At 37.1% G+C, this 13297-nt stretch overlaps 1 protein-coding gene across 1 annotated transcript; it reads right to left on the bottom strand.

The window, feature by feature from the left end:
- Positions 1-3188: 3188 nt before the first annotated feature.
- Positions 3189-9482, bottom strand: LOC140793313 (protein ENHANCER OF LHP1 1). The gene is made up of 12 exons (XM_073144721.1): positions 9180-9482; positions 7460-8568; positions 7066-7242; positions 6829-6942; positions 5572-5676; positions 5190-5324; positions 5036-5091; positions 4858-4963; positions 4615-4731; positions 4413-4539; positions 4180-4310; positions 3189-4087 (listed from the first exon to the last, which is right to left on the bottom strand). Exons 1-12 carry the CDS (start codon positions 9454-9456, stop codon positions 3494-3496), a joined length of 3048 nt encoding a protein of 1015 aa, XP_073000822.1. The 5' UTR covers positions 9457-9482; the 3' UTR covers positions 3189-3493.
- Between the last annotated feature and the right edge of the window lie 3815 nt (positions 9483-13297).

Genomic DNA, 13297 nt, shown 5'->3' with positions numbered 1-13297 from the left:
CTAGCTTATCATTCACTATGTACATTGGTGCATTCCAACCATTCATAACGGCAATCCATACTCGCTCATCTATAGACTTCAAGTAAGCTCTCATCCTAGCTTTTCAATATCCATAATTTGATCCATCTAGAATAGGAGGTCTAATAGACGATTGTCCATCTCTATGAAAATTCATGCCTATCTGATCTCTCTCTAAAGGTGAGAGAACCTGCTCTGATACCAATTAAAAGAACACTTAAACACACGTATGTATCTAAATCTTAGGCAATGATATCACTCATTTGCTTAAGTAAAAAGCGGAAGAAATATTAAAAAAAATAAAAGCAAACATGGATGCCAAGATTTTAACATGGACGTCAAGATTTTAACATGAAAAAACCCAAACGGAAAAAAACCACGGATCCAAACTCGGATCAAAACTAATCACTAAAATAGTAACAGTTACAAGACTGACTCACAAAACAATCCATCAATCCCCACGACTTTGTTCCTTTCAGTCTTGCTCACTAGAACCCACGATTCACCGCTTCTCATGATTGATATCCAACCTCAATAGCCCTCGAGATTGATCTTTTGTCTAGATAGCCCTTAAGACGAAAAATTAAGCCTTGTAGAAGAGTCAGTCCTTGTTGGTTGAAGAAACGATGTAGCCTCAAGAATTCTCTTTCAAATTGCTTCACCAACCCTCATAGAGTTTAAGCATCACAATGCGTATATATGATCTCCAAGATAGAGCCAAATTCAAGTCTTATCCAAGCTCACGAAAGTTCAAAAATTGCAAACTTCGTAGGTGCGTTTGAATGCGGCCCGAGTTTGAACGGCCTGACTTGATCTCAGGTGTGTTCGAACGGGTCCAAGTGCATTCGAACGCGGCGACTTGATTTTCACAGGTTGCGTTCGAATGGGCAAGTGCACTCCTCTAGATGTGTGAACGCGCTGTGAACGTAGCAAGGTGCATTCGAACGGCCCATGACTGCGTTCGAATGTGTGCAGAAACAGCACTCACTGTCTATGCGAACGTCTACACTCGCGTTCGAACGTGCTTGTGAATACCATTCTCTATCTGTGTGAACGCCTGCGTTCGCGTTCGAACGCACTTGTGAACGCCATTCTCTGTCTGTGCGAACACCTGCGCTCACGTTTGAACACGCTTGAAAACACCAGTCACTGTCTGTGCGAACGCACTGTGAACACGGTGTGAATGTGGTGTGAACACGATGTGAACTCGAAAGCTTTTTTCCTTTGATCTTGCAATTCTTCAAACCAAATACTTTCTAGACTTGTATAAATGCTCATATACATGTATAAAAACACTTAAAATATTTTGTACACAATTGCCAACACTAAAAACCTAACAAACATGATAGTTGTAACTGAATATGAACTATCCAATTTGAAAAACCAAGTCAATCAAACTAAATATTATTAACTGGCCTTACTAGGAGCTTGGAGATGGTGTAAACAAACTTAGCTTGAGCAATGGAGATGGGTTCGGTGGTGAAGATGGAGATAGATGTCGGTGGTGAAGATGGGTTTCGTAGTGATGGAGGCTAGGATTTCGTTGGTGAAGATGGGTTTCATAGTTTTGGCCAATAGGAACTTTTACCATTTCGGATTTTGGTGATGATGACTGAAGAGGGTTTCGGTGGTGAAGAGCCAGTCAGAGGAGTCTTCATAGGGTTCTCACATTGGCTAGAGCAAAGCTCTCACTATCTCACACCACCAACATCAACACCACTAGAAGATAAGGAGTCTCCATCCTCGACCACACTGGTCATGCCCGCTTCCACAACGGCCCCGCGAAGGCTCCCATCGAAACCCTCACCCCAGTACCGCTCTAGACTCGGCCATTAAGATTTGACAAAAAGACAGAAGGAGGGGGGAGAAGACACTCGGTGATGACGAAGGAGTGGCTCCGGTGGGGGAAGAGGAGAATATGCTCGGTGACTAAGTGTTAGTGACATAGGGAAGAATTGAGAGAAGAGGGAAGAGGGTGATGAAATGGGAAAGATGGTGAGGGAAGAGGGAAGAGGAGACAACTAGAGCCTAATCGAGCCAATCTAGCATTAAGAATTCATTTGATATTATATATATATATATATATATATATATATTGCTATAATATTAAGCCTAATCGAGCAGAGCTTGAGTGAGTTAGATCAAGCTATGATATCATAGAAAAGTAGCATAGCTTGAATGAGCTAGCTCAAGATATGATATCATAGAAAAGTAGCATATTGCTAAAGAATTCACGTCTTCCAGTTTTGTATGGTTCCAATTACCCCTATTGGCGAGCTTATAAGAAAAGTTGTGATATATCTTGACTAACGCATGCCTTCGTGTGATTGATTAGTTGAAATATTATCCAAAAGAGTGACGACATACTTTTTTACGTGTTACTTGAGTCATTCCAATAGAGTGAGAACACATTACTTGAACCGATGAGAAAGATTAACATGGTTAGTAACCAGTCAAAAAGTGGAGCATTTAATGGTCGGGGATCCTACAAGAGCATGTATATATAGAACAACACGAACTATTTATCAATAATGATATTTTCCATTAGTTGATATTATGAGACATTGGAGAAAACCAAATAATAATATAGCAAATTGTTTGGGCTGCTTAGTCCTAGATAAATTAGTTAAGTTGATGTTGTCGAAACATTCTTAATGTTGCATTAACGGACGTTCTTTTGGCCTTAGAATTCATGTAGAAGTTCTTATCACTTGCAATCAATGCGGATCAAAATCCACATAGCCTTTCGTCTCCGGATCCTTTCACCGTGGAGCACAAAAGCGATGCTGCCATTGGACCTGTATGTCCTTTGTGATTCTTCGAATAATTTATTACACAACAACTGTTTTGAAGAGGTCTAGGGGAAAAGAATGGAGAGAGAGGCCAAAAAAAAAAATTATATATAGGCATTAATTTCTAGATTTCTTGGTTAACTTAAGTTGGTAATTTCCGGTGCCTAAATTATATCCAGATGTCATTATTGTTGACTATGAATTTTTACTTGTCAAGTGTACTTGAAATTCCAGTAATTAGTAATTATCTGGGCTTTGCTTTAAGGTATGCATCTTGAGTTTTTCTCCATTATTGAACTATAAAGGTCTTGCATAACCCTAGTGCACTTAGAAGTAGAATTAAACTACCTCTCAACCAATTTTAACAGTCAAAAACCATGGCAGTAAATTCCAAAAATTCACTGATTTGCAGATATATTTTAGACAGTATTTTAAGAAAATCATTATGAGAGCATTCACATTCTACATTGCAGGCTTGCAGCAGAGAACAATTAACTAGTACTAAAATACAACAACCATGAACTATAGACAAAGTGTGCCCAATTAATGAGCATTGGCAAGTGAAGTCAAATTAAGTAAAGTTAGGCTGCAAAAGAATATTGAGATGGTAACCTGCTATCTAAATATTGAGATGGTAACCTGCAACCTGCTAACTAATTTAGGCAGACTAAGAAGGAAGACTATCACACCCTCGCTTTTTTGTTATTGAGCTTTTCATCCTTCTCATGATCTGCTTTCTTCATTTTCTTAATTGAATCTAGAAGAGATGATTTTCCCTGGTTGTTTGCGGACTTGATAAAGGGGTTTACTGGTCGATGAGACTGCCTCTGGTTCGCCGCTTCATTTGAATTACCTTCGCCTGCACTTCTTGTATTCACCTGATTAACCCCTTCCTTTGCAGTTCCTTCACTTGCATTCTTGCATAATTCCATGTGTTGTTCCCTTTTATCCTTCTCTTCCACCTCTTGAGTTTTTGATATCTTTGCAAATGGATCCATCTGCTGATGACATCTATTGGTGGATGTTGCCATTGCAGTTTCCTCCTTTGGATCATTGTGAGGTTCTGCCATCCCAACCTTCTTGGATTCAGTCTTGTCTTGTTTTGTTAAGCAAGGTTTAGGCAATGTAGATGGTTGAAATGTACTTTCAGGCTGCATAACTTCAGTGGCTTCAGATGTCATAGAAGCCTTCATTAGTGGTGCATTTTTGGTGGAGGTACCATTAGAGGATAGACCAGTAACTACTGCTGGTCGTTTCAGTTCATTCAACAATCTTTCCTGCAAGTGTATGAAATTTATTGATGTCAAGTTGTAAGAACAGCTTCTGAAAAACTAGAAGAAAAAACTACATAAAGTTAAAATGTACTGACCTCCAGTATGTTACTAAACCGCTCTGCTAATATAGGAAGCTTCAGGACAGTGACAAGCTTTATTGCACCTCTTACTGACTTCTCCAGTGATAGCAATTTAGCTAGTTCAGTGGCCCTTACAAGCTTATCACCTTTAATAGGCCAACAGAGCAAACAGATAGAGCTCATTGTTAGACAATAAAGCAAACTTTAATACAGTATACAATGATATCATGACTTTGAGTTCTTTTTACCATTGCAACAGCTTGCAATAAGCCTCAAGATGCAACGATCAATTGAAGCTTCCATGTTAAATGCCTCGTCGTCAAGTGCAATTGTATCGAGATCTGCAGTTGCCATTCTGCTGAGTTTCTTTTGTATCTGATGTTTGAAATTGAGGAGGACTCAGTAAGGATACAAGCAACAAATCATCAGTATTATAAGAAATAGATGAACCTGTGAGAGATGTAGATTCCTCATTATGAACTCATTTTCAAGATCAGCAGCACCAAGATCAGAAGAGGCAAGAGGGACTGAAAGGCTGAGTAGTGTAAGTACAGGCTTAGGCATCACCTAAAGCAAAGCAAAACAAGTTACCATTGATGAACAAACCTTACAAGTTACTAAAGGTGAACAAACATTATGAATTACTAATGATGAAAAAACATTATGGAGAGAAGCACATGAGTAGGATCATACTGAGGGATAAGAATCAGGGGACTTGCAAACAATACAGAAGAGCTTGCTTGCGTTTAAACCCACTACCCAATAACTTTCATCTTCTGATTTGCTTGCCTTCCTAGCACTGCATTAGGAACCATAATTAGATTCTTCCTACAGTTTGACAAGTATCAAATGAGCAGCATATCATCAGTACCTGAAAACAGGAAGCCAACTGCCACCATAATGGTCACAGAACACCCTAAGCACCCCCTGTACATATCATTATCCGTGTTAAGCTTGTTTGAAAAGAAAAAAAAAGAACATTAGAATGGATGCATAAAGTCTCTCAGAGGACAAGTAGGACATACCTCAGAGTCATAAGAACTCAGCTGGCCTTCTTCACTAAAGCCAAACCATGTTAAATGAGAAGAGGGTGTCAAGGGAAGACGGCATTCAACAGATTGGGTTCCCTCAGAAATATTAAATACCTTGACTTCCAGCACCTGCCAGTCAGATATCTCTAGCATTAACTTCAGTGTAGTCATAATGTTAGGATAGCATTTTCAGATTAACATAGAAGGAGAAAATTACTGGCAGATTATAGCTTCCGATTACTAATCTGAAATACACCTATAATAACTAAGTCCAATGAAGTTATAAACATGGTAGTCAATTATATTACTGTTACATTTATAACAACTGAGAAACAGAGATCTAAGAGCTAATTCACTCATTTAGATGGCTGAAAACCTGATCCCCAGAAGGAAGGCAGTCTGAAGCATGAGTAACAATTGCCAACTCATCTTTAAAACCTGCTGCAGTAACCACTGGACCATTGAGAGAAAGAATATGTCTCTGCAATAATCAAATAACAAATAAGATAATTTGGACATCTGGTTATGACATATTCAAGGGGCATTGCTGATGAAAATAGATGAAGAAGCTATTGTAGCAAATCTCATTTAAGTAGTGAGATTGCAGAATGAATAAATATGGAGATGTATCCATCCAAGTGATCTAGTTCAAATAAGTTATTCCATCATTTCTGGAAAAAAAACATCTGTAATTTTTCTTCTTATACATTCCTAGGAGCATATAGAAATAGTAGCATTTGCATTTGTGAAGCATGGCCATGAAGCAAAGGAAATGGAACAATATGAAGAGAAGCTGAGAGTGAGATATGAAGTTTTTTTCATTTCAAATTCCATTAAAGGTAGGAAGTAAGGAATGAAGAAGCTAATTTTCCTCGTCAGGACACATGGTCAGACTCTCTAAGCTATATTATTTCTCAAATACATAATCCATGTACTTATTGCCTTATTGATCATCTTGCCACTTAATATTAGGCAACGGAAAGACACTGCATATCAAACTCACTGCTTGCATCATTGAAATGAGCAAGGTTCCTCACATATCATAATAGCTGAGTTACATGTGGATGTACATATCAGTTGGCAATTGGCCATTGCATCAGCAGTAACCTCACTGGAGCTTCTACTCCCTTGTAGTCATTCATGTAAATCTGATTAAATCTGAAAGCCTTCAAGCTCCAATAACATTGCAAATTTTGTTTAGAATACCAATAAGAGACCAGTAAGAACAGAAACTTGTCTGAGGACATCCAAACATAAAAGAGCAATATCATGCTGGTCAAAAATATGTTGACCAATATCCCCCAAAAATTTACCACTTTTCCTAAATTGGAAGCCCGTCCTTGCATCATTCAGAAGTTCAATTCAAAAAATAGATGAGATTCCATTTCAAGTAAGTGGGAGCATTCATCAAGGAACTTGTACAAGAAAGTTTTGAGAAAAGAATTATATCATCATGGAAAAGGAATTACTAACTTGGTCTTATTCTATCATTTCATGGCTTCATGTGGAAGGCTGTTCCAAATATATTTTTCAGGCAGGTGAAGAGTGAACATAGAAATATCTTGCCTTTGAATCCTAACCAGATATGCTTTAAAAACTTATGGCAAAATGTACAACTATATATGTATCAAACCTGCAAGCCACCCTCTGTGAAGATGCGAAGGAAATTAAGGTTGGTAACTGCAGCCACCCAGCCAGTGCCTAGGGACACAGCCTTCACTTCTTCTTCTTCAAATCTCATTGACCACTACATTTAAAACAGATAATGAGCATCAGCATTTTATGGAAAGTTGAAGGAATCTATTAGTAGTAAACATATATAGATAGATAGACAGTGATATCTACTTAGGTTTCATACAAGAGATTCTACCTCACTGTTATTAGCCCAGCTGCTAAAAGGGCGGTACATTAGAGTACTCGTGTTCTTTTCACCCTTGCATGGATTTGCAAAGACACTTCCCATTTCACTCAGTGAAGCCATTGTGAAACCAAAATAGTCAGTCATAGAAGGAACCCTAGGACCTCTTCCAGTGTCATGAAAATCAACCTTCATGTTTGTATACAAAAGGTTATATGTCAGAATCCTGTTACTCACCATAAATACATAATTAGTATGGTAACGAAATGCATATAATTTTAAAAGTAATATGCAATCAGCCATCATTGACCTTCTAACAGAAGCAGAACTTTTACTTTTGACAAGCCAGTACTCAATTAACAGCATACTGCTCCACAACAAAAGATGTAATAGCAAACTACATCACCTCTATGTGGGAATATCCTTCATTTTCAATTGTGGTAATGCTCCCAAGCATGTTGTAGGAGAGAAATCGCCTTTTCCCATATTGAGGAGGTGTCGAGCCTGGCTGGAAAGCCTCCTGAGTTTTTGCCTTTGTCAACTTTCTTGAAATTGCACATTCTTCTTTCCCCCTACCAGTAGTTTCCTTAAGTTTAGAGGTACTTCTCTTACGAGATTCTATCTGATGCGCCAACTCCTTTTCCCCATCAGTATACTCATTGGAATGGTCATCAAAAGAAGACTGTTTCTTCAGTCTTTTGTGGCTAATTGGAGCTGACTCCCCATGACTTTCATCAATAGCATCATCTAAGCTGCCAGATGTACTTGGATCTTCATCAACATCATCAAATAAAAGGAGTCCCTTTGCATGCCTGGCTTGTGCACTAGGTGCACCCTCTGTAGGAGACTTCATGCATGAAGGCACTACAGGTTCCCAGATTCCAAATTTACCCATAACATCAATTACTGCTATAGCATTCCCATTTGACTTCCAAGACAAGCAGCATATTCTTTCATCAAACTTCTGCCTTTCAATGTCCTGCCTTAATTCGACATCCCAGATCAAAATCTGCTTATCTAGCCCAGAAGTGGCCATGTATTTCCCATTTGGAGACCAACAGAGACAGCATACTGGCCGTTCATGTTCTCCTTTCAGAGTAAACAACTTTTCAGCTGTATCTCTGTCATACATTACTACATCATTTCTCAAACCTGGCACTGCTAAAGTTTCTCCATCAGGGCTCCAGCTCAAAACATTCAACAGTGTGGCATCTGAATCACAACTGGGGGCTACAGCTTTCAGCGTATGCACTGACTTTCCTGATGAGAGCTCCCAATAGATTATAGTGCCAAACCCATCAACAGATGCCAAGAATTCATTTTTCGGGTCAAAAGATAATCCCGTGACAGAGCCTTTGTGCCCCTTGAGCACCTTTGAGATTGAACTGTCTATGGTGGCGATCAACTTGATGCCATCGTCATCACCAGCTGCTGCCAACAAGCTACCAGACCTATTGAAAGCAAGAGAGCGGATCGGCAAGGTGAACCTGGTAACATTGCTCTGGAATTCTCCATCTGACCAAAAGAAATAACGAAACTTAGAGGAGGGCGAGTAAAGGAAACAAAAAACAAATTCTGCAACAAACGATAAGCAGCCGGACTGTAGAAGTTGAAAAGGTAAGGGAAATTTAATGATGATAATTGAAAAATCAAGTCGTCCCATCAATTACTCGTATCCATTACGCTTCACATAAGGCCATAAAATCAAAATGTCCTAAAATAATCACAATAAGATATGCAATATTGAGAATTCAAAAAAAAAAATCACAACTTAAATCAGCGCAGAAACTGAAAATGGGAACTGTTTTAGCAGGCAGATGAAATTAGCAGCTCCAATAGCTTTCTTTGACAATATGATACCCGAAAAGGGAAAAAAGCAGGTCAAATTACATGACTGATTCATCAGATCCCTAAACTGCACAAAGCCATTTACCGGTCTAAACAAGTCCAGTGAAGACGATAGGAAATGGGAGATTCTACAGAGAAATCATCATTCGGTCAGCAAATATCCCTCCTTTATCACGGAAATCAACAAAAGCGACCGGAATTTCGAGAATGAAGCTAAAACAACATCTCTCCTAACGTGATCTCACACAGATCAAGACAGAGAAGAAGCTAGATAGTACCTGGAAAGCTATATACCTTGACGGAGTGATCAATCGAGCCGGTAGCGAGGGTGCCAGAGTTTGGGCTAACGGCGAGAGCGGTCACCCCATCCTTGTGGTGGCGGAGAGACGTCACCGATGCTGGCGGCTGCCCGGCGGCGTCGTGGATCGACACGGCTGTATCGGCGGCTGAGGCAGTGGCCACGTGGCAGCCGTCAAGGCCCCAGACGACGGAGCAAAGGGAAGGGGAGCTTGTACCCTTGTGCGCCTCTCGAAGCTTAAGGGATCGGCCTTTCATTGCGATCGTCTTGCTCTGTTGCCTTCTTCCCGTGATAGTGTTACGGTTTCGTTCTTATCAGGGTTGGACTTCTTTTTCTTTTTGGCGGGGAAACCATTTTTGGCGGGAATTAGTTTGGAGTTAATTTTTGAGTCCTCTCTCTCTCTCGTCTGCTTTGTATATTTCGCGGGAAAGTGTGTCGGTTGACCTGCAATCTCACGAGCAAAATCTTCTCGGATCTGGATCCGAAAACCACTCCACGGTTTGAATCCGATAATCAGTGATGAATATTGGGTTCATATTTATCAGTCTGCCAAGTGCCAAGTGCCAAATGCTAAGAAGAGTAAATCCATCTCGTCATTCAATTCATTTACTTCCATATATATATTTCTCTAAATCAAGGAAACTAAATCTTCATATACGTTGCATGAACAATCCCATTAGTATGAAATACTTGCCTAATATTTCTGGAAGTTAATTAAAGCTAATTCTAGCTATCAATTTGACCGTGGCCAAAAATTGTCAACATTCGGAGGACCAAGAGTAGAAAGATAAAATTCTCAAACTACTATAAATATTGTAACGTAGGTGGATGACCATCTCAGAGAATCTTCACTTCTTCGTAACTCTCTTTTAATATTCACTTTTTATATTTTAATATTAGTAACTTAAAATTCTTTAGGATACCTTTTTATAAACCTATATAAGGAATCTAGATGTGAAAAGAGATATATTACTCGAAGAACAATAATTACCTTTTTCTTTCTCCCTTGTTTTCTAATATTTTTGTGCTCTTTTTATAATTCCTTTTGCTTTAAGTAGGTTGCTCCTTGTTTTATAATACATTTTAGCACAAGGTTCTACCTCTTTTTTCTTCTTCTATGCAAATTGGTATGAATATTCACTTTATCAAGGACAAGATCTACTTTTTTCTACTTCGACAATGTTAAATATTACGAAATATGAATTTATTGTGCTTGATATTTCAATGAAAAATTATTTATCTTGTATTCTTAATGCTGATATTCATCCTGATATTATGAATCTAGGAAATACTATAAAAGAAGAAAATGAAGCATCATTGTAGGATTGCTCAAAAGCAACGATTTTTCATCACTATCATCTTTATGAAAGAGTTGAAAACTAAATAACTGAAGAATTTAAAGAGATATGAGTATCAGAAGATCGCAATATTTTTTTTTCTAATTTACAAATTTGTGAGAAAACAAAGTCTTTCATAATGTAAAATTTAGATTTTTTATAAAAATCAATAGCACAATCTCTTCCCATTTGGAATTCAAAATTGGAGCTGTTTTAGTTTGAAGAATAATGTTGCAAGAATTATGTTCGAAATTCATTCAAGCAAAATTTAAATTTGTTCAACTGGAATTTTCTAGGAGCTCACTGTATTTAACGTGTGAAAGGCATTCGAATAAGATTTTTCAGAGAACTCACTTGTATCCAACGTGAGAAAGGCATTTAAACGAGGTTTTTTAGAGAGTTCATTATACCCAATGTAGGAATATGGTTGTTAAAATAATCAAGCCGGCTCGAGTCGAGCTTGATCTTGAAACTAGGCTTGAAATTAACTTCAAGCCGAGTTTAATCTCGAGTCGGCTCGATAAGGATCGATCAAGTCAGCTCAATAAGGCTCGAAATTAATTTTAAATCAAGCTTAATTAGAGCTAGGCTCGATTATGATCCTATGTGGGAAGAGCGTCTAAACGAGATTCACTTAGAACACTTGGATATTAAAAATAAGATTTAACCAATTTGAACGAAGCATAGAAACTTCACCTTTTCCGTCTGAGTCACTAAATTAGGGCCTATCTTTTGGGATTATAAAAAGGAAGTCTTTACTAAAATATCATCTAGCTTCTGGAGGCTAATGAAAATATTTTGAGAGATTCAAAGGAGAAGAGTTGGAAGAGTTGAATGGTGAGATTTTTGTATCACATTTTGATGAAGTTCAGCTAGATTCAAAATTGTCTGTCATTACCTCAAGGGTCATAGAGGCAGGTTTTAACATTAAGATTTACTAAGGTTGGACATAAAGCACAGAAAGTGATGTATTGAAAGGCGAGTCAAGCGAATCACTTTAGAGATGGTTATGGGTAACAACGAATGGTCTGTAAGTATCTTATAATTGTTAATTATTATAGTGCTTGGTTTGATTCTAGAGAAAAAATTCATAGTTTTGTGTTTGATAAGGGGGTTTTCAACGTTAAAAAATATTGTGTTTGTGTGTGCTCTTATATTTTTTATTTAGCTATTGTTTAACATTCTAATTAAGAAAACTTCTAGAAAATAATTAAATATTTTTTCAATTAGTACCAAAGCAAAACTCTTACCTTAGAAACTTCCTAAAGAAGGATTGTCTACTTAGATCTCCATTACTCGATGGATCAAACTATTTATATTGGAAAGCCAGAACACGAATATTTTTAAAATTGATTAATGAACATGTTTGGCTTTCTATTCTTTGTGGTTATAAATCTCCTACTATTATTGATGAAAATAGAAATGTTATTGAAAAACATATTTCTGAGTGGATTAAGATTAATTATGAAAACTCTAATTTTAATAGCAAAGCAATTAATGTAATTTTCAATAGGGTCACTCTTGACAAATTTCGTCAAATATGTACTTATGAGATAGCTAAGGATGTATGGGATATTCTTAAGACTACCCATGAAGGGACTCCCAATGTTAAACTCTCAAAGCTTCAAAGGCTAACTACTAGCTTTGAGACTCTCAAAATGGCGGAGAATGAAATCTTTGATGGTTTTTATGACAAACTATCTAATATTGCTAATTTTAATTTTAATCTTAATGAGCAAAATTTTCTTTTCAGGATATTACATCTGCTGTAACACCCGCCACCAAATATATGTGCTCTTCACGTGGGTGGAACCCATGTGATTTCCACGTGATCTGTTGGTCAATGTTTCAACATTATATACAAAAAATTTTTACATTTTCACAAATAATACAAACAAAAAAGCCTATAAGATCAAAGGCCACAATATATATCCAGAAACATATACAATTGCTTATGTAGGAGCTATAAACTATCTAGCTTAATTTATAAGAATAAATAATTAAAAAATTATAAAAATAAATCTTTGCCCGAGAGAGCAAAAGTAATTGCTATAGAAGAGAGCGAATATGTTGCTTATTTTAGAATTGAACAACTTGTAAATAATCTTCAGACCTATGAGACTACATTTCGGCCCCCTAAAAGGGGTAAAAGATTTTCTTTAGCGTCCATCAAGAGAGATAATGATGAGTTTGATAAGGACTTTGATCCTGAGATGAGATGATGAAGTTTATGAAAAAATTTAAGAAAATTTTAAAAAATTCAAGAGGTGCCATGGGCAATAAGCTCAAGGCCAAAGTCCTAAAAAATAATAAAAATTCTAGCAAATCCCCCCACTATCTCTATTATTAAAGGTTCAAACTCTAAGAGTAAAAGTCAAGTGGAAGAGATTCAATATTATGAACATCAAGGTTATTGTCACTTTGCTAAAGAGTGTGTCAATCATAAGAAAAGAGAAGAAAATTTGTACTTGGGATGATAATGATGGATATGAGGATGATGGTCCTAATCCCGATCAAGAAAAGTTTATTATTTTTACTATTTCATTATTATTTACTAATAGTTCCTGTGGGATATTTATTGCAAGTGCATAAAAAGAAAAACAATTCTGATGGTGATAGAGTATTTAAATAACCTATGATAAACTATAAAAGACATTTGTAAAGCTTGTACGAAAGTTAAAAATACCAATAAACAAACTAAACAAGATAGTAGAGTAATATAAAAACATTATGAATGATTTAGATGAGGAGAAAAATAAAT

This window comes from Typha latifolia, chromosome 8 (genome assembly GCF_019914945.1).
Source record: "Typha latifolia isolate L0001 chromosome 8, TyphaL0001v2, whole genome shotgun sequence".
Classification (NCBI taxonomy): domain Eukaryota; kingdom Viridiplantae; phylum Streptophyta; class Magnoliopsida; order Poales; family Typhaceae; genus Typha; species Typha latifolia.
This window is presented reverse-complemented; position numbering and strand designations above follow the sequence as displayed.